A 22,917-nucleotide genomic window follows, 5' to 3' on the forward strand; every position below is an offset into this window, starting at 1 on the left:
TACAATGCTCTTCTAAGTTCTAGAAGTCCTTTTAGGGAATCATTGAACCTGAGGGTAATCTTGAGGACCCCTGAATTGCAACAAGAATCTCTAGACCGTATAAATGTGTTTTTCTTTGAAGCCAGAGGATTGAGTTCTAGCTAGGCTGCTGCTTGGGTCTGCCTGTAGCTTCCCTAAATGCCTCCTTCAGAACATAAAAAGAGAAGTTGATAGGAGGCCTTTCACTTCTGCACAGAGCAGCCTCCTCCCTGGCCAGCCCCTGGGCCTGAGCTTCCCCTGTTGGTTGCCCCATATGGATTAATGGGCACTCATTTCAAACTACTGTAGGTGAGATATTTATTATATTATCCAAGCTTGGGTCTCAGCTTGTGTCTTTTAGAAAATTCTTTGCTGGGCAGCCCGGGTGGCTCAGCCGTTTAGCACCACGTTCAGCCTAGGGCCTGATCCTGGAGACCCGGGATCGAGTCCCACGTTGGGCTCCCTGCGTGGAGCCTGCTTCTTTCTCTGCCTGTGTCTCTGCCTCTCTCTCTTTCTCTCTCTCTCTCTGTGTGTGTGTCTCTCATGAATAAATAAATAAAATCTTAAAAAAAAGAAAATTCTTTGCTAAAATTCAAGTATTAATGGGAAATCATACACTAAGCTATTATTACCCATTCAAATTCAGATTAAATAAATCAGTTCACAAATAGAACTGGACTCTCCTTAAGATGGATTCTGGAAAATGGAAGTTTGATACAGGCACTGCTGGGGCTTTTCCACCCAGTTTGAGAGTGAAGTTTTTGCTGAGGGGAGCATGGTGGAAGCCAGGTTGATAAAGTCCCCACAGGGGAAGTGTGAGTGTTGGGAGACCAAAGGAAGAGTGTGTTGAAGCGACTGATGGAGAGCAGAAAGCAAGCTAGGGGCAAGCCTTAATTCAGTTAGAAAATCAAAGGACACAAACCAGAACTTTATTGCTAGTTTGGCATCCATAAGGGCAAGTGGATGAAGATTTTTTAGAGGGTAGACCTTTGTCAGGGGTGATGGGGAAGTGGACCCAAGCTGGGCATGTGGCACAGGTATGATTCCAGAGAAAGAGGGGTGATTCATGGGGGTGATTCCTTTCTATATAGGGTTTTTACCTCAGTCTGTGCTACACAATTCCAGCGAGCTGAACCAAGACACCCTTTCAAATGGGGACAATTTTTGGGGTATCTGTGTGGCTCAGCAGTTGAGTGTCTGCTTTTGGCTCAGGTCATGATCCTGGGGTCCTGGGATCAAGTTCTGCATTGGGCTCCCTGCAGGGAGCCTGCTTCTCCCTCTGGCTATGTCTCTGCCTCTCTGTGTCTCTCATGAATAAATAAATAAAATATTTGAGAAAAACAAATGGGGACAATTTTACGCGAATGCTAACTAACGTAAGAGAGTATGACTACCCTCAGTTATATCATCAGAGGTCATTTTTATAAATTCTTACCATGAGGCTAGTTTTTATTTAAACTTTTCAAGATATATATTGGGAGGTTTTATTCCCCCCACCTCTCCCTTTTCTTTATCCTGTAGTCAAGGAGCATTGAGTAATCTACTCTTAAGATAATTAAATGGAACCCAGGAGGATCATAGATCATATGCCCTGAAAAGCTCCACCCCTCATAGAAGGTGGAAATCCTTAGGAGTCTTCTTTCCTTCCCTTCTATCATTGAAGTGGTAAGAAGTGTAAGGAGACAAGAGGGGATCAATCACCACCACAGCCTAAGTAAACGTGAGATGTTATAATCAGTTCCTGGCATGAAGTCTTCACATTTAAAGCCATTAAGGGTGGAAGTTTCTGGAGGGCAGGAACCACACAAATTTGTCCTTGAACTTGAGGGCTCCGCCAGGCCTGGCATTGAGGAGGGAGTGACTAAGATGCTGCCTGACTTTTGTCTCAGGCCTTTGGGACATAGAGGCCAAGGGGGGGGGGGGGATCAAGAAATGCAAACTCTCTTTCCTCCCTCACCACAACGTGCTTGGGCAGCTGCCAGTTGGATGACTTGACACTCATGAAGGCTCCCCCAACTCTGCATGGGGTGTTGGCTGGGAGCCGAGGCCTTTCTGTCTAGCTGTGCTCTCAAACAGTCATGAAACTCAGTGAGCTCACTCTCCAATTTCACACACTAAAGTTGTGCTGGGAATCTGCTGGGCCCAGTTGTGGAGTTACAAATTGTCAGACATCACACACACAGGCTGCTCCTGGCAATGTAATCAATATGGTCCAAATCAATACAGTCAATCCCCAGCTGGGAATCCTCTGGGGATCTTGCAACAATGCAGATTCTGATTCAGGAGCTCTGGGGTGGGGTCCAGCAAGCTCCCTGGTGATGCCCCCAACCATGCTCTGAGAAGCTGGCACCTAACGGACACTTAGGGGTTGACATAGGGAGGAGGACTAGGTGACCACGTCGCCACTAGAATCCTTCTCACATGCTCAAGTGGAAGGCACAGAAAGATAATGGATCCTCTATCGGTCTAGAGGAGACTCAGCCAGGGCAGGTTCATGGAGCTCCATTACCCGGATCACCGTGTTTCCAGCAGCAAGAGGCAGAGTGGTGTCACAGTTAGTGCCTGTGCTTTGGTGCCAGCTTGCCTCTTTGAGAGCTGTTCTTATGGCTTCATCTCCATGTCTCAGTTTTGTCATTTGTAAAACGAAGATGGAGTGAAAATAGGGTGAAAGTTAACAGGTTACATAAGGGACGCTGCTTGTAGAAGATGTCCCATGAAGTTATTTTCCCTCTTACTCGGAGCTCCAGTCCCTGAGCCTGGGACCTCAGGGGGCCCTGGGCTTCTGTGCCCTGCCCGCACGGTTGTGCAAGCACTCTCGGGTCTCCTGTTACCCGGGAGCCGGCAACAGACCAAAATAAATGGAGGGGACAGGCGGGGAGGGCCGAGTGAGTCTCTGCAGGGAGTCTGACCAGGTCAGCTGGGAATGCCTGTCAGCCATCCAGGGTGGCTCCTGCGTGGGCCTGGAGGTGGGTGAGTGACTCATGCTGGTGCCCTCTCCACCCTCGCGCCCAAATGCTCAGCCCTCCCTGGGCTGGGGCTCACCTAATCCCCACAGTGGGAGTCGGGGGGCCTTTGCGCCTGAGCTGAGGTCTAGGGTTGCACCACGGTGACTTCACACGCAGCAGCATGTGTGGCTGAGCCTCCGTGCAGCAGCCTCCTGCGAGGTGGGCAGCGAGGTCAGCCTGGCAGCCGTTGCCTCTCTCTAGCCCCGATCTGGCCGCAGGCAGCTGGTTCCCTGGTACCCGAGGAGGGGATGGCGGAACAAGAAGCCAGTGGGCTGCAGGTCCTGCTGCGCACGCTTCAGGTAGGAAGAGGTGGAGGGGATTGGGGCCTGGCAGGCTCAGGCTTGCTGGCCAGCCTGCTCGGGACTGTGCTCCCGCGGTCCCCTCTGGCACCAGTAGCTGGTTTGCCAACCAGCGGGAGCACAGGGCCAGCAGCAGCTCTCACCTTGAGGCTGACCTAAGTGATGCTATGGTCTTTAAATATTAACTACAACGATGTCGATGAGTGTGCTCTGCTTAAATTATTGAACCTGGTGAGATTAGAGGCCTGGGCTGAAAGATCCGGGTTTGCTAGAGATGGGAAAGATGGAAAAAAATGTCTGTGTGGCAGATGAACACTTGGCAGGAGACCTGCTGGGAGTGCCTAGAACAGCCTGGGAGGAAAAGAGTACTAGCAGGGGAGAGGACTCCTCTGGGTTTCTCCTGCTACATGGCTATTGCAGGGTCCCCAGAGAGGGGTCCGCATCAGGACTGCCTAAGGATGTGTGCTAAGTATGCATCTTTCCAGGTGGAATGTGGCCAGAATGGTTGGGAATCACCAGGGTCAGCAGCCTGGTAATCTGCCTCTTCCTGGGGGATCCTGTTCATTACTGACTTTGAGAATTCTTATCCTAGAATGGTAGTCTGCAAAGTAGTCTACACCCTAGAATCACCTGCAGAGTGTTAAAAAAATAGTGGCACCTAGGATCTACTCACCAAAATTTGGATTCAACTGGTCTGGGGAGCAGCCTGAGCATTGAAGTTTGAAAACTTGGGTGGACTCAGTGCACAGTTAGGGCCTGGAACCACCAGTCTAAGGTTTGGGTAGATGCTTGCACTTAATCCGATTGTAGGAATGCCAGGCTCACAGAGGTGGAAGAGGTCTTTTGCTACAGGTTTCTAGACCTGAACAGGTCTCACGAGAGGATGGGCTTCAGGGATCCTGTGACTCCACCCTCTGATTTAGAATGTAAATGTTTTGTACTGACGGTTCATCTTACCCTGCTATGAAAAGCTGATTTAGTTTTCCTCTAACTCTTAAGGAAATCTGTATCCCTAAAAAATTTAAGAACCAATAATTCCAGCCTTCCAGTGGACAAAGAAATTGAGTCTCTAAAGTGAAATAGCTTCCCCAAGGTCAAGAAACTACTTGGTAGAGAAACTGGGATGCACACCAAAAAACTTCTAAATCTGGTTGACTTAGTGTCTTTTGACTCATTCTACCTGATGCATAAAAGGAAAGAATGCATCTGGGTTGGAAGTGTTGGGGGTGGGAGTGGACTTCAAAATAAATTTGCAGTTGGGCTGGAAGTCGCTGCAGGTTCAGCTCAATCTCCTGTATTCCCACCAGTGGGGATTTATAATTGATATTTAGAATGATCGCTCCAGGGCAATGCAAGATTCTCAATCATCAAAGTAAGATTTAATTATGTTCAATATACTCTGCTTTAGTCCCCAATTAACCAGAACATTAAAATAACCGGAACATGCTTCCCTTGTGCGCTTCAGTGATCAGAATCTAGTTGTAGAATTGAATTGGGTTCCTGGCCCAGCCCTCTCCAAGTGCCTCCATGCACCCTGTTCCAGTCTTGGCAGTGGACATCACTGGCCCAGCCCTCTCCAAGTGCCTCCATGAGCCCTTCCAGTCTTGGCAGTGGACATCAGAACTCTGACATACGTTAAAAAAAAAAGACAACTCAGAGTAGATATTCTGTGGAATGATGTTTTATTACAATAAAACCCTTGAGAGCTGCTGAGTTTCTGAGAAAAATTTTGCTGAAATTCTTTTGATTAGGGTATCCCAAAGTTCTTACTAATTCAAGTCAATCCCTCCTTCCTTCGGTACAAAGCTGATAGAAGGCTTTGTATTGCTTCTCAAACCTCTGAGGAAGGCAGTGGTTATGTGTGAGCAGGATGTGAGCTAAGTATGAGTTCTTTGTCTTTCAGGAGCACCCCAGAACATTGACAAGGGAAGGGAGAGAGAAGGAGAACAGACAAACAGACAAAGCAAGCACAAGGATGACAGATGTCTCCATGACATATGATAGTAGAAATTCTCATCCCAGAACATCACCACTTCTGCCTCTTTGGGGCACAATAACAAAATAAGTCAGGTCATGAAGAAAGAATCCGTTTCTGCACACTACCTTTTGTTGTACAAATGGAAGCAGAGGAAGTGATTTTTTCTACCTCAGTTTAAACATAGCTTACTTCTGTCCTGAAAGTATGAGACTCAGATTTTTACCCAGACATTGTCCAAGTCCCTGACTCACAGCTTGGGTTTGAGACAGAAAATCAGACTGAGTCTCGGGGGCCTGGGTGAGGGAAAGGCAGCCCACAGCGCAGGTGTGTGTGAGAGAGAGAACTGGATCCTGTCCCCATTTCTGGCACTTACAGCTGTATGTCCTTAGGCAAGTCCTTCAGCCTCTCTGGGCCTTCATTTCTATATCTGTAAAAGGGGGACAATAATACGTTCCTTAGTGCCTTGTGCTAGGATTAAGAGAATCCATTTGACAAGCATTTGTAAACTATAAATAACTGTTCAAACAAGTGTACTTTTTATGATTTCCCTGGTTGAGTACACAGTGGAAAAGCTAGGAACACTTGGCTACGCTGTTCATCAACCTGCCCTGCTTTGTTTCCTGGGTGGACTCCAATATACTTGGAAAAAAGGAAGGGGTCTCATTCTGTCCCGCTCTCATCTCTCCATGTGGTTTGAGCTAATGTGGAAGATGGGGAGCTGCCAGGATAGCAGGATGTGGGCTCGAGGCCAGCTCTGATGCCGTGAGTCCTCACCCAGCGGCGTCCCACAACATGCCAATTAAGTCCCTTATCAACACATGAAAAATGTATCATTATTCGGTCAGCTCTGGCACACTGTGAGCCTTGATGGGGGCATAGCTTTGCTGTTTGCATTTATACTTTATTATTTTATGTTCTAGATGCTCACACTGAATCCTAGGTCTGTGTCTTTGCCAAAATGTGCGTAGTGAACTCCTTTTCTCAACGTGGGCTCCAGGAACATTATCTATTATGGATTGTGAATCAGGCTGCAGGATGTGCAGCTTCCTGCCTTGAGTTAGCATTAAGTTTAGATAACAGAAAACCCAAATGGGACAACTTCACCTTTTCCCTTGGCCTTCTTCCTCCAAGGATTATTTCCAAGAAAACAACAGGTGATTTTAGCCCCTGGGCTGCAAGGAGGGGTTGGGTAAAAAAATGGTGATTGATATGTTTCATTCACAATGCTTGGGAGTTTTATTTCCAAAACATCTGCTTGAAAATTTCCTTTCTAGAATTCTCCATGGAGGACATGGGACTATCCATCTATTGAACATCCATAGAGCCAGGTGGAGCGGAAACTGAGCCTTCCCCCTGGATATAAACAGAAAAGTTTGGACAAATCAAGAGGAGAATTTTCCTTTTAGGTAGCAAGCACTGTGTAGACTTTCTAAAGATCACAGAAATTCTTGCTTTTGGGGAGTTTGAGACTGAGGGATTTGCAGAGCCCTACCTCAGCCGCAACATGAACGTGAAAACAAACTCATGTCTGTTTTAATTTCAAGCATCAGCAGAAGCAAAGAAAAAGAAAAATCCCGTAAGGACAAAGCGCCAAGTGAGAAAGGGACAAAGTTGGCAAGAATTAGCATCTGTCAGTGTCTGAGGAATGATTTGGTGCCAGTCAAACCAAAGAATGAAGGGGATGGTGGCATATAGGCATACGCTGAGCTAGAAGTGGGGAGAAGCCTTTATCTGGTGTTCTGTTTTTCAAGAACCTCTTGCTTTTACACTCCTTAAGTTCTTTGGAATTGGAGATTGGAAAGAATGAACATTTATGAAGGGTCTACTCTATGCCAAGTTTTCACATTCATTACTTATTACTCATTCTTTATTATTTTGAGGGCACTACCTTGGCCTGATGGAACCCAGGTTGGGGGGTATGGATTCTCTCTGAAAGAGGATGGCTTATGTAGAACTAAACCCTTCCATATCTTCTTGGTTATTTGGATAAATAACTCTTGATAAAGGAAGGTATACTTTTGATTTGGGTCACTTGGATATTTTCAATATCCATCCCTCTGTGCATCTCTCCCACCTTCACTCCCTCTCTTCTCATCTCCATCCATCCATCCATCCATCCATCCATCCATCATCCATCCATCCATAGCTTTCTATGTGCTAGAGAAGATCCAGAGAAGACTGTTTGGTAGGATGGTGTTTTAAGAAGAGAAGGTCTTTGGATTTTGTCTCAGTCACTCAAAACTGTGGTGACCTGGGACAAACTATTGAACTTCTCTTTACTGAAATTTTTTCATCTGTAAAGTGAGAATTATAGTACTGACTCATGGGCTTATTATATATTTAGAGAAAAATGCATGTAAAAAGGAAGCACGGTGGTATGTGCCTGATAAATAGCAATTACTATAATTAAACACAGTCCTTGCTGTCATGAAAATGCAATGTTCAAGTGAAAAGATAGGATAAAAAGATTTATAGAGCAAGTTTGCATGTGATGAATGCCATGGTAAAGGTAAACATCAAAAGAAAATTCTATGGAAGTTGGGAGAAGAAACTCCTGGCTGGAAGTGCAGGGAAAGCCTCAGAAAATGGGTCTATTTTCAGGAGGGGATGGTGTGGTTCTCAGAATAGGGAGAGTGCCCAGTGATCTTCCCCACGTCAGAAAAGTGTGGAGAGAATTCAGGACTTGCCATGGTACTGAGTTTGATTAAAAATGAAAGTTCATGAAGGGGAATAAAAGAGATAGAAATGGGAGTTTGCCTAAATGCTAAAAATCTTGAGTGCAAGCTTCAGATCCAACTATGTCCTTGGGAATGAGTGCCTATCCCTAAATGTGGGTGTTGGGGGCCGCAGGACAGTCAGCCAAGGCAACTGGGGGGGTCTTTTGACATGATCACATCACTGCTTTTTCTTGTCAAGTAATGTGACATGTTCCTCCCAACCTCCTCGTCTCTGACTTGCCTTCTGTTCCTGGTTTTCTCCCTACCCCTGCCTCCAGCCTCCACACCCAACCTGCAGACCTTTCCTGTCACTTTTCTCAACCCTGTATGTCACCCCAAACTGAGTATCTCCCTATTCCTAATCCCACCCCTGGGGGAAATCCTGGGATGAATTGAGGCTCAGGGATAGGGGGTGGAAAACTGTTCTAAACAATTTCTCAATTTCTCTCCTTCCCCGTCCCCTGTTTTTTTTTTTTTTTTGATTTGGAAGAAAATTATTTGAGAGGCAGCATCCAAATGCTCTTATGTGAAAGCAGCTCTGATAAGATGGCTATATTCGACAACCAGTGTTGAGTTGAAAAGTCCTATCCTCTATAAAAATACTGATTTGAAAGGGCACGTGCACCCTGATGTTTATAGCGGCATTATCAACAATAGCCAAATTATGGCAAGAGCCCAAATATCCATTAACAGATGAATGGATAAAGAAGATCCAGTATATACATATTTACAATGAAATATTACCCAGCCATAAAAAAGAATGAAATCCTGCCATTACAATGACATGGATGGAGCTAGCGTGTATTATACTAAGTGAAAGAAGTTAGAGTAAGATAAATACCATATGATTTCACTCATATGTGGAATTTTTAAAAAAGATTTAAAAAATTTATTCATGAGAGACACAGAGAGAGAGAGAGGCAGAGACACAGACAGAGGGAGAAGCAGGCTCCCTGCGGGGAACCTGATGCAGGACTCAATCCCAGGACCATAGGGTCACGACCTGAGCCAAAGGAAGACGCTCAGCCACTAAGCAACAAAACAGATGAACATAGGGGAAGGAAAAAAAAAAGAGAGAGGGAGAGAGGCATACCATAAGAGATTCTTAACTATAGAGAACAAACTGAGGTTTGATGAAGTAGGTAGGTGGGGAATGGGCTAGATGGATGATGGACATTAAGGAGGGCACTTAATGTAATGAGCCCTGGGTGTTGTATGTGAGTGATAAATCACTAAATTCTACTCCTGAAACCAATATTATACTATATGTTAAATAACTAGAATCTAAATAAAAACTCAAAACTAACAAAATAAATGGGACAGTTTAAAATCAAGTCACACAGAAATAAATGTGTCAGGGTAGCCTGGGTGGCTCAGTGGCTTAACGCTGCCTTCAGTCCTGGGCTGATCCTGGAGTCCTGGGATCAAGTCCCACGTCGGGTTCCCTGCATGGAGCCTGCTTCTCCCTCTGCCTGTGTCTCTGCCTCTCTCTCTCTCTCTCTCTCTCTTTCTCTCTGTGTGTGTGTCTCTCATGAATAAATAAATAAAACCTTAAAAAAAAAAAAGAAAGAAAAAGGTTTTTTTTTTTTATTCATGAGAGATATAGAGCGAGAGAGAGAGAGAGAGGCAGAGACACAGGCAGAGGGAGAAGCAGGCTCCTCGCAGGGAGCCTGATGTGGGACTTGATCCCAGATCCTGGGATCATGCTCTGAGCTGAAAGGCAGACACTCAACCACTGAGCCACCCAGGCGTCCCTAAAATGTTTCTGATTTAAAAAAAAAAAGAAGAAAGAAAGAAAAGTCCAATCTTCACTTGGGAATTGAGAGTAGTTGGCATTTCCATCCCCTGAGCCCAGATTCTGTACCTGACTGCCTCCTTGAACACCTATGTCAATAGGGCAGGAGATGACGGACAGAGGGCAGCATTGCTTTGAGGTGTAATTGGAAATCTGGCATTACTGGTGACATGCTGAAGTAAATGGCCAACAGAGAGACCTACGCCCACAGTAGGAATCCGTAACCTGGAAACATTTACTCCATAATCTACTCAGTTACTAAAACTAGAACCACTTTTTTTTTTTTTTATTGTGGTAAAATATACTTAACATGAAATTTACCATTTTAGTCATTTCTAAGTGTTGAGATCAGTGGCATTATGCACATTCACATTGTTGTATAACCATCACCACCATCCATCTCCATCCATTTCAAGTCCCCAAACTGAAACTTGGTACCCATTAAACACTAATTTCCCCCAGCCCCTGGCCATTACCATTTTATTTTTCTTTCTCTGTGAATTTGACTATTCCAGGTTCTTCATTTGAATGGAATCACATAGTACTTGTCCTTTTGTGTATGGCTTATTTCACCTAGCATGATGTTTTCAAATGAAACCACTTTTATGAAAGCTGAACAGTCTCAATCTGAGCCCTGGGAATTGGGGAAGTATGTAACCAAGGAGGGGAAGTTGGTCTGCGTTACCAATTACTTTATCTGTAAGAGAAGAGTAGGCAGCTATGAGTCAGGCAGGCTGGTGGCTTCTTCAATTTTCAGAAACGGGCACATGGAAATGCATCTTCTCGGGTATGACCTCCAGATCCTTTGGCTAAACCCGAAATGAAGGAAGTTGAGGATTTATGGGATCTGTACTTTTTCACTGAGTGAGTATCACTTCAAAGTGATAGATCTCCATATCAGGCTCTCATTAGAGAAAAGGGTGTATAGGATGAGGGAGAGATTAATAGCAGAGATTCTGGGAATGAAAGAATAAAGGGAACTTAGGACATGGAAGCAAACAGAACGCTGCAGAGTTTGTGCTCAATATGTATTCTTTCTTTCTCTCTTTGCCCCCTCACTCCTTGTCCCCCTCCCTTCTATCTTCTTTCCTCCTTTCTCTCCCTCCTTTTTTTACTCCCTGCTTTCTTTCCTTTTTTATTTTTATTGATTTATTTTTCTTTCCTTTTTAAATAAATGTTTGCAAATTGAATCCATTCACATAACTAGAACCTAGATGAAATAATGGTGAATTCTCAGCATCCCAGAATATGTCTCCTCCTCTTCAGTCACGGCTCCCCAGGGAGCCCTCCCCTCTATTCCTGTGCTCGAGCGCATGCATTCTCTCTCTCTCTCCCTCTCTCTCGCAAATAAAATAAATAATTCCTTTTTAAAAAAGCTTTTAAAATTCAATGTTTGTTAAAATAACAAAGGCCATAGTGTGACTGAACGCACAAGCTAGCTGCTAGCCTGGTTTCTAACACCACAGATTAGTCCTGCATGCTCTGTACTTCATAAAAATAGAACCCTGCAGCCAATCCTCCTTTGTGTCTGGCTCCTTTGACAGCCCTGTGAGCTTCCTCCACATTGCAGATTGTTCACATTCTTATTGCTATAGAGTATTAATTACATTGTGTAAATATATCACAATTTATTTGTCCTTTATAGAGTTGATGGTGTTTGGGGCAGCTTCCTTATTTGGGTTCTAACAAACATTGCTGCTGTGAACATTCCAGTACATGTTTTTGTGAGACTAGGTATGCACGTCTTTTGGGTATACATCCAGGAGCAGAATTGGGGCGTCACAGGGCACACATGTGGTCATTTTAGTAGGTAATGACATTTTTCAAAAATGGGAGTCCCCAAAAAAACACCTATCAGGCACAAAAATCCAATTAGTTTGCAAGAGTTCTGGACCTCCACACCCTTGCTCAAACGTGCTCAATCCATATTTGTAGCTGGAGGTGGCTTGAGATGCTTTGCGTGGAAGAACTTTGTCAGATTCATGGTCTATGTGTTTGGTTCTTCCCATGTGGTCCCTCTCATAGTAATAGTTAGAATAATAACTAACATTTATTGAGCAGTTGGGAGCTATGCAAAGTCCTTCAAATGCATTGTCTCATTTAATCCCTGCAGCAACCCTAAGAGGCAGAAGATAGGTAGTAACCTATCTTCTTAGGGTTTTAAAGCTCTAAAGCAGAAGATTGGAGATGTTGACAAGTTTTCCACTGTCACAAAGTGAGGGAGTGGCATCGCTGGGATTTGAGCCGTGGGACTCTGGCATAGGTACCACCTGGCATAGGTGGTATTGACTGGTGTTAATTGCCAGGTGTATGGACTCTCTGAAGAAAAAGAAGGGCATCCAGAAGATTCTGAACAGTTTATCCCAGGTGACAAATATCTACTGGGAAAATGAAGACATCTCCCATCCACATGGCATATCCAGGGTGGATGGCAACTGTTCTCCATAGGCTGGCAGGACTGGCCAGAGGCCAAAGAATAAGTGCCTAGAGCAGGGGTCAGCAAACTCTGTCAAGGGCCTGATAGCAATTAGTTTTTAGGTTTTGTGGACCATAGGTTCTCTGTCACAACTACTCAATCCTGCTGCTGTAGTTGTAGATGATATGCAAGGGTGGGGGCATGGCTATGTGCCAGTCAATCCTTATGTATGAAAACAGGCAAAGGGTTGGATTCGGCCAGTGGGCAGTGGTTTGCAAACCCCTGATCTGGAAGCCTTTCAGCACAAGCCTGGTATGAGAGTGGGAAGTAGGGTGGAGAGAGAGGATGGTGCAGTAGGGGCCTATTGCAGCCGCAAAATACCACGGGGGAGCTCCCCTCCTCTTCCATGAGTGTCCTGCTTGATGGCCAGGCTGCCCTTCTTGCCAAGGCAAAACATTGAATGATGCTCTGGATGTTAGAGTTCTCCTGGGGGCATATCTTACAGAACCTGAAATGCACAGTTCAGAAGCTATGTCTCGAGTCATTTCTGCTGCTGTTGCCTTCACTTCCGTAGGTATCAGTGGAGACTATGATTGTGTCTATCAGTGCTCTGGGAGTGGGCTTTCAAGGTCATTTCAGCAGCATTAATCAGTGTAACAGGTGGCTGTTCTGTCATTGTTGCTTGCATCCAACAGTACTACTGACATAAGATATGGTCTAACTAACACTTCTCAAACCAGGTTCTATAGAACACCAGTTTCCCTGGGATGCCAATAGGTGTTCCACTTGCAGAGGGTCTTAGTGGTAGATGGATTTGAACTGTCATGATAAATTTACTAGAGTTCTTTATGGAAAGGTCATTAATCTTTTAAAATCTTTTCAAATGTTTATGCTGTTCAGCTCTCAGTTTAAAATGTCTTTTACTCATAGAGCCACCTCTATGAGTAACAAGTTCCCTCTCTCTAATTTGCCTCTGCCTAGAACTTATATTCCCTGATACTTCTTTGTGTCCTCCTTCTTCCATCAGGGTAGGAATTTCATTTTTCTTGTTCACTCTTTATCTCCTAAAGCACTATCTAAATCACAGTAGGTGCCCAATAAATGATTGTTAATTGAATAATAAAAGGTCCATGGTATATTAAGTTGGGGATATGGTATAGAGCATTTCCAAGCCATCTTGGGGATGGGATAATTTTTATGGCAAAACCCTGCTAGTATCTCACTGGATATTAGGGAGCCATGGAACATATTTGGGAAATGACAGTTATAGAACATTGCTACCCTAATCACTGCTGGTCCATGAAGGTTGAATTTCTCCTGATCTGGAAACTGACCTCTGGGACGTTGAAACTATTCTGATCTGAGTGGTTGCAAGGTTAGTTCTATTGGAGACCTAGGGCCATTCCTCTGTTTAGTGAATTCCATTAGCTGGTGACTCTGCCACCTGTCTACAGGTCTTGAGTAGATATGAACTCTGGTCCTTGACTGGAAGAGAGAATATAAGCAACAGATGTGGAGGTTTAGAAAAAGTTTCTTCCTAGAGGTCAAGAGAGCTATTCTGCTTCCTACCAGGATGCCAGGTGGTGATAAGGATGGCATTAGCCTCAGGTTTCACATGAAAGATAAGGTCAGATTTCACAGTTGGGGTATCTGATGAAACTTTCCCTAGGGAACTTGGGGAGAAGGGAGCATCTCCAATAAATGTCAGTAATGAATTCTCTCCCCACTGTTCAAAACAAAACAAAACAAAACAAAACAAAACAAAACCCACCAAACCCAAGTGGTATTAACATCTCTAATCTTTGGATTCCACCAATCAGTGCAGTTCAAAGCCCTGCATTTCTGAATCCTAATCATCCTTATCTTATCCCTCTAAAGACTTGAATTAATCTAAGTAGCTCCTATGACAATGCACGTATCTTTCACTTTTCATAGTAGGAAGAGGCTATAAGCAAATCCCCTTTTCTCCTTGACTTTCATTATTAAATCATAAAACACATATTATGCATCCTCATATATACTGACATATATCATATATATAAAAAATATATTCTAAGGGTGCCTGCATGGCTCAATCAGTTAAGTGTCTGCGTTTGGCTCTGGTCATGATCCTGGGGTCTTGGGATCCAGCCCTGCATTGATTGGGCTTGCTGCTCAGTGGGGAGTCTGCTTCTCCTTCTCCTCCCTCCTTGTGCTCTCTCTTGCTCTGTTGCTCTCTCTCTCAAACAAATAAATAAAATCTTTAAATAAAATATATTCTAAAGGAAGAAGATTCCCCAAATGACAGCTAAAATTTTGGCTAAGATGATGATATGAAGAAAAATTGGTATTAAAATTGAAGGAGTTTTTTGGTTGTGAGCCACTGACATTTGTTGAGCTCTTCCTACATGCCAGGAATTATTCTTTTTTTTTTTTTTTTGCCAGGAATTATTCTAAGCATTTTTCGTGTATTTTTTTCATGTAGCCTCACAACACTTCTATATGGTTACTACAATTATTATCCTCATTTTACAGATGAAGAAAATAAGGCACTTTCTTCCTATAAGTAGCAGAATTAGGATTCAAACCCAGGCCCAGCCTGGCTCTAGATTGCTACTACTCATCACTGTTGCTCATCAAGCTACAGCATCTCTTTTCCTTTTATCTGTCCTGTTACCACTGAACAATTTTTCCTGATTTAAAGAAGTAATACAATGAGGGGGCTGGTGGAATGAATGATGTAATTGAAGGCGATTAAGATGTACAAACTCCCAGTTATAAAAAAAATGAGTCCTGTAGATGAAAGGTACAGCATAGGAAATAAAGTCAATGATAGTGTAATACTGTTGTATGGTGACAGGTGATCACTACACTTAATGTCATGAGCATTGAGTAATGTATAGAATAGCTGAATCACTCTGTTTTATACCTGAAACTAATGTAACATTGTATGTCAACTATACTTTAATAATAAAAAATGAAAAAATAATGCAAGCTTATTATTATAAAAATGTAATTAATATACAGATATAAATTATAGGGAGTAATCCTGCTCCCAAAGACAACCACACAAGGATCTTCTATTTTTTTAGAGGGTTACATACATGTGGCAGTATGTATAGTTCTATAAGTATGTACCAAGGTCTTTACCATTTTAACACACTATTGTTTAACGAGCTTTTCCAATAATCAGTGTGATCAGATATCTTTCAAGCCAGCACATATAGACTTAGCTCAATATTTTGTGGTAATTATAGAGTAGTTTAGTATGTGGATGTACCATAATTTAAATAAATATAAGTTCATTTTCTTTTAGGGTTTCACTTGAATTTGACTTTATGATTTTTATTTTTTGATGTTAGAAATGTTACATTTCAATAGTCAACTTTACCAATATTTCTTTCATGGATTATTATTATTAGTATTTTTGCATACAGTGTTATATTAGTTTCAGGTGTACGATATAGTGACTCAACACATCAGTTGGTGCTCATCACAAGTGCACTCTTTAATTTTCATGGATTCTTTTTGACCATAAGACCTTTTTTTCCCCATGATCTCACTCTTATACTTTATGATGTTTAAATTTAACTCTGTACCCTTTTCTTTTTCTTAAGTCTTGCTGCTTTCATAGAGCTCCTCTGCAATACCACACTTTACCAGTATGTGGCAAAACAGTTAAATTTATAGTCTTCACATTTCTTTCCTGGAAGATCCCAGTTCTGTAGCGTCCAATAGAGCTCTGCTTGATAATATTTGGATGCTTTACATTTGACATAAAAGTTTATTTAAAATGAACATAAAAAGGTTTCTTGGCTGCATTTCAGGAGGCCAGGGTTGATTTTGGATGCTGCCACTGATTTGCTGTTTGACTTGAATCCCCTGGGCCAGCATTCTCTATATTTTGATAGTTTTCAGACTTCAGTGCTAGGAGATTTTCCCAGCAATATCATCTGCTTCCTTAGTATATTATGACTCTCTTGTTATGGTTCATTCATTTATTGAACAACTCTCTTGTGCCAGAGGCTGTACTAGGTAATAGGTGGCAAGGTTCTCAGAATATTATCAACCAGGCACTATCCTATTGAAAGTCTTCCAAATGCTAATGGCTGATGTCAGGAAGAATGAGATCCAGAATTCTGTGGTCACACCTGTCCTCCTCTGCTCCATGGACCATTATATTCTGTGGTGAGTGGCCGAGAACTCATTATTATCATTACTCCGAGTCTCTGGGGGGAGATCAGAAGACTCAGCAGCTATAACATGTTCAGCTATACCTATACACCTTTGTTAATTCATATATAGTCTTTTTTAAAAAATTAAAGGGCAATGATTCTCCATCTTTCAATTCTCTTAAATTATCTGTTTTCTGCTTTATTATAAATATAGACGTTCTTTATCTATTCAACAAACTTGGGCCCTGGGAATCCCAAAATTAATATGACATGGCCCTTGTCCTCCCAGAATTCACTGTGTGGAGAGGAACCAGATATACATCTGAGAATCTCCTGAAAGTTGCAGACTCTTTCCCTAGATAAGCATGTGCATACACTTAAACCAAGCATTTAAATCTTAGGGGATTCACCTCCACTTTGTATAAGAATCTATGCCATGTGATTGCTTGGATTGACATATGAACAAATTATTATAATGCAGTATTTTAAGTGAAGAGATAACAACATTTCCAGTATATTTTTGGAAAAAGGGGAATCTCAAACAATCTCTAACCTTTTGTGAACTTTTGCTCCTGAGTAATAGATTAGATAATTCAGAACAACTCTTGCACTGGACCCAATTTAAAAGTGTGGATAAAATAGGAATACTTTTTCTAAAGAACACTAATATTCTAATAAGATAATGAACATTTAATAGACTGAGGTCAGGAGAGATGGAAAACCCAGACAGATGAGCAAAACTCTGGTTCTTCCATCTTGGGAGACATTTATTGTTTTGGAAGGTGTGTTTGGAAAGATTATTTATATTTATGTTCTGTGGCTTTGCACATCTAGAAGAACAAGAGTTAAGATGTAGGCCTTGCCCAGAATGGGGACCCAGGCAAACTATTCCCTGCTTTTGAGCTGATACCTGAAGGGTTGTTTTATAAAAGTAAAGGTGAACTACATATAAGCTAATCTTCACATTGAGCCATTCTTTACCTTATCTTGGTGGCTTAGAAATATCTTCAGAATTGGACAGGTGGTCTCAGATCTCTAGAGCCCCTTAGGTGCCTGAAAGTACAAATTAAGATCTCATTAGTGGAAGAAAGTGTCATATAAGGCCTTACATAAATTCTACCAATAATTTGAAAACTAGGAACAAGAGGAAATAAATAAGTATAAGTAAATACCAGCAGAAATAACACGGCAGAATTAGACCTTTCATTGCTCCAGAGACTGAAATGACCAGACCCAGAATGTAAGGGAGCTCTGGTTACTATGTTCAAAGAGATTAAGGTCAAGTGTGAAAAATTTGGCAGTGGAACTATAAGCCATGGAAGTGATATGGAAGATTTGAAGAGGAACCAAATAGAAGTTCTTGAACTGAAAAATAATATAACCAAAATTAAGAACTCAATTAAACCTGGATTAAGTTTAACTGAAGATTAGACTTGGCTGAAGAAAGAAGTGAAAATCAGGTCATTAGAAATGATCCAGAAAGACAAAAGGTCAAAAGGGTTGAACGTACAGAAGGGCAGATAAGAGCCATAGAGGATAGAATGAGAAGGTCTAACTTAAATCTAGTTGAAGTCCTGGTAGGGCAAGATAGAATGAGGCAGCAATATTTAAAGGGAGCATGATAGAGTCCCCAACCTCCTTGAAAATAGACACAGTAGCTTACGCAAGTCTTTGTTCCCTGAAATACTTAGCAGTACTTGATTGTTGAATTTGTCCGGTTTCCTCACCTCTCAGGTTTCCTCCTCTATTTCATTTTATATTTTTGGACTCATGTCAGAAGTTCTGTTACAATAGTATATCTTTAAAATAATATTAGGAACATATTGTCTGATGTAGATATACATTCAAATATCCAAATCTCTGTGTTTACATTTGCCACTTGAAAATGTAGAACTTAATCTACAACTGACATTGTGGATGTAGTTTAAGCTCTTGTTTGCAATCAGATGATTCATTTCTGACCAAAAAAATCCCCTCAAACTCATATATGTTACTTATTATCACACTTCACTTGGTTTCTTGCTGGTGAAGCTTTTTAGCATATTTTGGCAATGAACTATAAAATTCTAATCTGGTCAACTAAAATATTCTATTTACTTGCTTTTGCTCTGGTCTCTTTAATGATATGATATTCTGATAAGTAACTTTATGTTTTCCTTTAAAAATAAGAAACACGATGTTTTATAAACTCCCTGGGAAATAGATTTGAAGACAGAGATTTGCGTGCAAGAAAGTTTCATGGGGAGTTTATATTATTTTTCCTGGGGAGTCCACACACAGAGGAATGAAGGAAGCAGGATTGGACAGAGGGACAAGTTGAACCTGCAATGTAGTCACAGTAAACTGACTGATCCCACAGGGAGTTCTGGAACTTGGAAAGTCCTTTAGCAATTGCCCTGTTCTTCAGAGGGTAGGTGAGCCTTTAAATCTCTTCCCCTACACCAGGGACCAGTTGTTGGACAAAGGCTTCTTCCATATATGGGACATGTCCTTAGAGACTCTCTTTACCTGACAGCAATTCCCAGAGGAGGATGCAGGTAATAGGTCCCAGTGAGTAAGTTTCCCTCTAGCAGGGGGGAGATGTGCCTCAGTCCTAAAGGGGAGACCCAGGAAGCACACTGGCAGCATTCACAATACATGATGACCCATGAGACTGGGCATCAGGAGACCTGAAATTGAATCCTGCCTCTGCTGCTGATTGACTATGTGATCTGGACAAGGCATAGAACCCTTTAGGTCACAGTTTCTCATCTTTAAAACAAGGAGTGGGAAATAAAATCTTTAAAAAAAGAAGGAGTGGGAATGAGGTCGGTTTTTTCTCAACTTTAGTCATTTGTGTGCCACTTTCCTACTTCTTTTTTCATACTTAGGTCAGCCATACTATGATTCAGTACTATTGTTTATGTAACATGATTTCCTTCCAGTAAATTTATTCATTTTAACTTAATTTCACTGAAGGTGGCTTTTTACATGCAACCATAAATATAACAACAGCACTTAGCACAAATAGGAAGTAGCCACAAAAATAAATTTAATATAAATATCACAATGCTGTTAAAGTCAGGTAGGCACTGTTGCCCGTGGAGTCTCTGAGCCTGGAGCCTGTCTTTTCTAAAAAGATCAGCAACTATTGGAGAGAGATTGGAAATACATTAATAGCTAAGACTTTAGCAGATATTTCTCAAAATAAGAGTATACACTTTACCAAGGAGAAACATTTTTCTCTATGTGATTCAGTGATATTTAATGCTATGTTTCCCAACATTTGGTATGCACCAAATCTAGGTCATATATTCTCAGTAGGAAGTTTCTGACCTTTCAAGAAAATCCTGGATTAGGTAGTCTTTAGGGTAAAAGTATATGATTCCATGATTTTCTCCTTGCACAAGAGTAGTGTTGGGGAGAAGACACGTATGAGTTATACTTTTTTAAGGTCATACATTTATTATACTGAGTACCAGCCAGAAAATGGAGGGATTAAATTTCTTGGTTAGGGTTCCTAATATTATGCACACACTATATCTGAAACGTAGCTGAGGTGATAAGCAGTGAGAACCTAGCACTTCAATTCTTCCAGTCCCAAAAGAGCATTTTGTAGAAGGTGGACACCCTCTCCTTGAGTAACCTAGCACAGTCCTACCTGGTGCCCCTGCTTCCCCTTCTCAAGAGTAGCAGCTCCAAAGTAGCAGCTATATGATGCTCTTATCCTAAAAGCATGAGTTTCTCATTAGGATGTCTTTTCCCTGCTGAACATGGATTAGCCAATTTATCCTGGGACATTTAGGCTTTCTTAGGAGGAACCTAGAAAATTCTCCTTCTTGTGATCTTTCTGGAAGATATCAGACGCTGCACTGAGCTGCCCCAACCTGCTGTCCTGCTTTCAGTCTTCTCTCACTTCTGCACATACTGGTCATACTCGAGTGCAGCTTTGAGTCTCCTCTAGAATTTCAGCTGTAGGGGTGCCTGGGTGGCTCAGTTGGTTAAGCATCTGCCTTTGGCTCAGGTCATGTTCCTGGGGTCCTAGAACTGAGCCCCAAGCTGGGCTCCCTGCTCAACGGGGAGTCTGCTTTTCCCTTCCTCTCTGCCCTTCTCCTCATGCTCACTCTCTCTCTCTCAAATAAACAAATAAAATCTAGAATTTCAGCTGTATTCTAAGTTTCATTAGGGTCGCTGTTCCTGATTCTTTGTTTAGCTATTGGTAACAGATGCTTTATCCCAGTCTTGGCATCCTTTAATTCCTGAATGTTAGGATTTGGCATCTCCTACTGAATTTACCTAAACTAGCCCACCATGGGGTGACTAGAATTTGATGTCAGTATCAAGTTACTCCCATAAGAAAATTAGGAAAATTATCATCCTTGAGGCTAGTAAAGGTACACCCCTCATTCAGGTAAATCTACTTTCTGACAATACCTAAGGAATTGAGACCATGAGGCCTCTTTGCTTCTATCATAGAACCAATTTATGTCGTTGTATAAATAATGATGATAATGGCGATTATCAACCTAATAGTAGAGGACGAAGAAAGTGAGAATGAGGAGGAGAAGGTACAGGAAGAGGAAAGCAGGAGAGAAAGAGAAGGGGGAGAGCTTTATTGAGCACCCCTGACTGTCTTTGAATACAGACACCTCTGTGTGATGAATTGATCCCTCGAGTTTTAGAACTCAGGTGCAATTGAGCAAATAAGTGTCTCTTATTCCCTTCTAGACCGATCCAATTTAAGTAATTTTTATGGCTTTCTCTCTGTCTCTTGGAATATAGTCAGTCCTCAGGCCTGATTAAACAAATTTGTGAATGTGAGTTAGTTTTATACGTATGGTTTTATTGGGTGTGACTTACAAGTCACATGGAATATGTGAAGTTACTCTGGTCCTTACAGAATGACCTGCCAACTCAGCCCTCCGTTTCTTCAAATCTCATCTGAGAATCACTTTTCTCTTTACCTCCAAATGTCATGCTCCCCATGTTCTTATTTAATTCTGAAAATGGCACAGAGACAAAATTCATATGGATTATAATGTGCAAATAAATGTGTGTTCAGTCTGATGTGTGGGTGACTTCTCTGGTGTATTATAACCTAGTGTTCTGTTTTATTTTTCTGGTGCTTGGATATACAGAGAACAAGATGGTTCAATATTCATGAATGTGGTGCTTACATTACATGTACTTGATCTTTGTAAGATTTGGTTCATTGAATTGTTTTTAGGAAAGCTACATTCCCCATTGCTCAGGACAAAAATGCATTGGAAGCACTCAAAGTACTCGAAGTAATTTTCATGCATGGTATGCTGGGGGTCATGAAGATGGAAGGCTGATATGATGCAGAAGATCTTTTGACCTATCTAGAGCCCTAATCAAAGCCAGGAAGCCTCAATTTGGGATAATACATGTCTTTTCACTCAGTTCCACTGGTTGTCAATCAGGATAATTTAGCCCCCGCGGGGACAATGGCAATGTCTGGGGACAACTTTAGTTGTCATAATTGTTAGGATGCTGCTGGCTAAACATCCTATAATGCTTAGTATCCTTATGCTGCTAAATGTTGTGTCCTACAATGCACAGAATCCTGCCCCCTGCCGCCCCAATAAAGAATTACTCAGCTTAAAATGTCAATTGCACCGAGATTAAAGTCATGCTCTCTATTCAATCAACCCTTTATTTTTTTTACTAATCTAGGCTGAAATTTAACATGGCATAACACCAGAGAGCACAGTGTAATTTTGTTTAAATAATACTTTCTCCGAGAAAGATGGTGATGTTGTACTTGCTAATTCTTGGAGTTGTTCATAGAAGAATCAGGCCAGTGAATCTCAGGATACTTTGTCTCCAGAGCCATCTCCTCCTCACTCCCCTCTGGCAATGTACTGTTGAGCCCTGAGAACCAATTGGCAGTAATCAATGTGATATGCTTTGATGCATTCCTGAGGCTGGAAGAATTGTTGAACCTTTGAATGACACATGCCTGGAGGCAAAGAGTAATATAATTCACAAAGGAAAGAAGGAGGCCAATTAGAGTTGATTAGAAATAGAACACTGTGGGAAATATTCGAAGCCCAAAACCATTCAAAGATAGGGGCTTGCCAAAAAGCAAAGATGGACATGGTGCCCTATGGTTTACAAGTGCACATGACAGCACGGGACACTGTGAAATAGGAGAATTTTATAAACACTGGTCCTCCATGATTTCTCTCCTGTTCTTTTGTCTTCTGCAGCATGATGAAAAATGGAAGAGTTTAATTTTGATCTGTAGTGACCAAACAGTGGAATTAACTTCAGAAAGAGCTGAATTTCAATCTTAGTTCCATACATACAAACTATGGGCTCTTAGGCACATGACCTAACTTCTTTAAATCTTGGCTTTCTCACCTCCCAGATGGGGAGCATGATACATACCTGTTGTGAAGAAGAAAGGAGAGTGTGCATGCTAGTGCAGTCTTGGCACACACTAGATGCTTGTTGATAGTCACCTGCTTCTTTTTCCCTGCAGCTAGAACAGTGCCAACTCTTGCCATCCTACCAAAATGTTGAGCTTCTC

At 42.0% G+C, this 22,917-nt stretch overlaps 1 protein-coding gene across 4 annotated transcripts in view; it reads left to right on the forward strand.

Moving 5' to 3' along the window:
- The first annotated feature begins 2,901 nt into the window (after positions 1-2,901).
- AGBL1 (AGBL carboxypeptidase 1) overlaps positions 2,902-22,917 on the forward strand; it is a 697,725-nt gene continuing 677,709 nt past the window's right edge. For 2 of the 4 annotated variants that reach the window (XM_072737248.1, XM_026001309.2), the window contains exon 1: positions 2,902-3,322. In XM_072737248.1, the coding sequence (XP_072593349.1) occupies positions 3,272-3,322 (51 nt within the window). In that variant the 5' untranslated portion in view covers positions 2,902-3,271. Of the gene's footprint in view, positions 3,323-10,498; positions 10,677-22,917 lie in introns of those variants that run through there. The other 2 variants (XM_072737250.1, XM_072737249.1) reach the window with 2 other exon arrangements.

Source organism: Vulpes vulpes, chromosome 14 (genome assembly GCF_048418805.1).
Source record: "Vulpes vulpes isolate BD-2025 chromosome 14, VulVul3, whole genome shotgun sequence".
NCBI lineage: Eukaryota > Metazoa > Chordata > Mammalia > Carnivora > Canidae > Vulpes > Vulpes vulpes.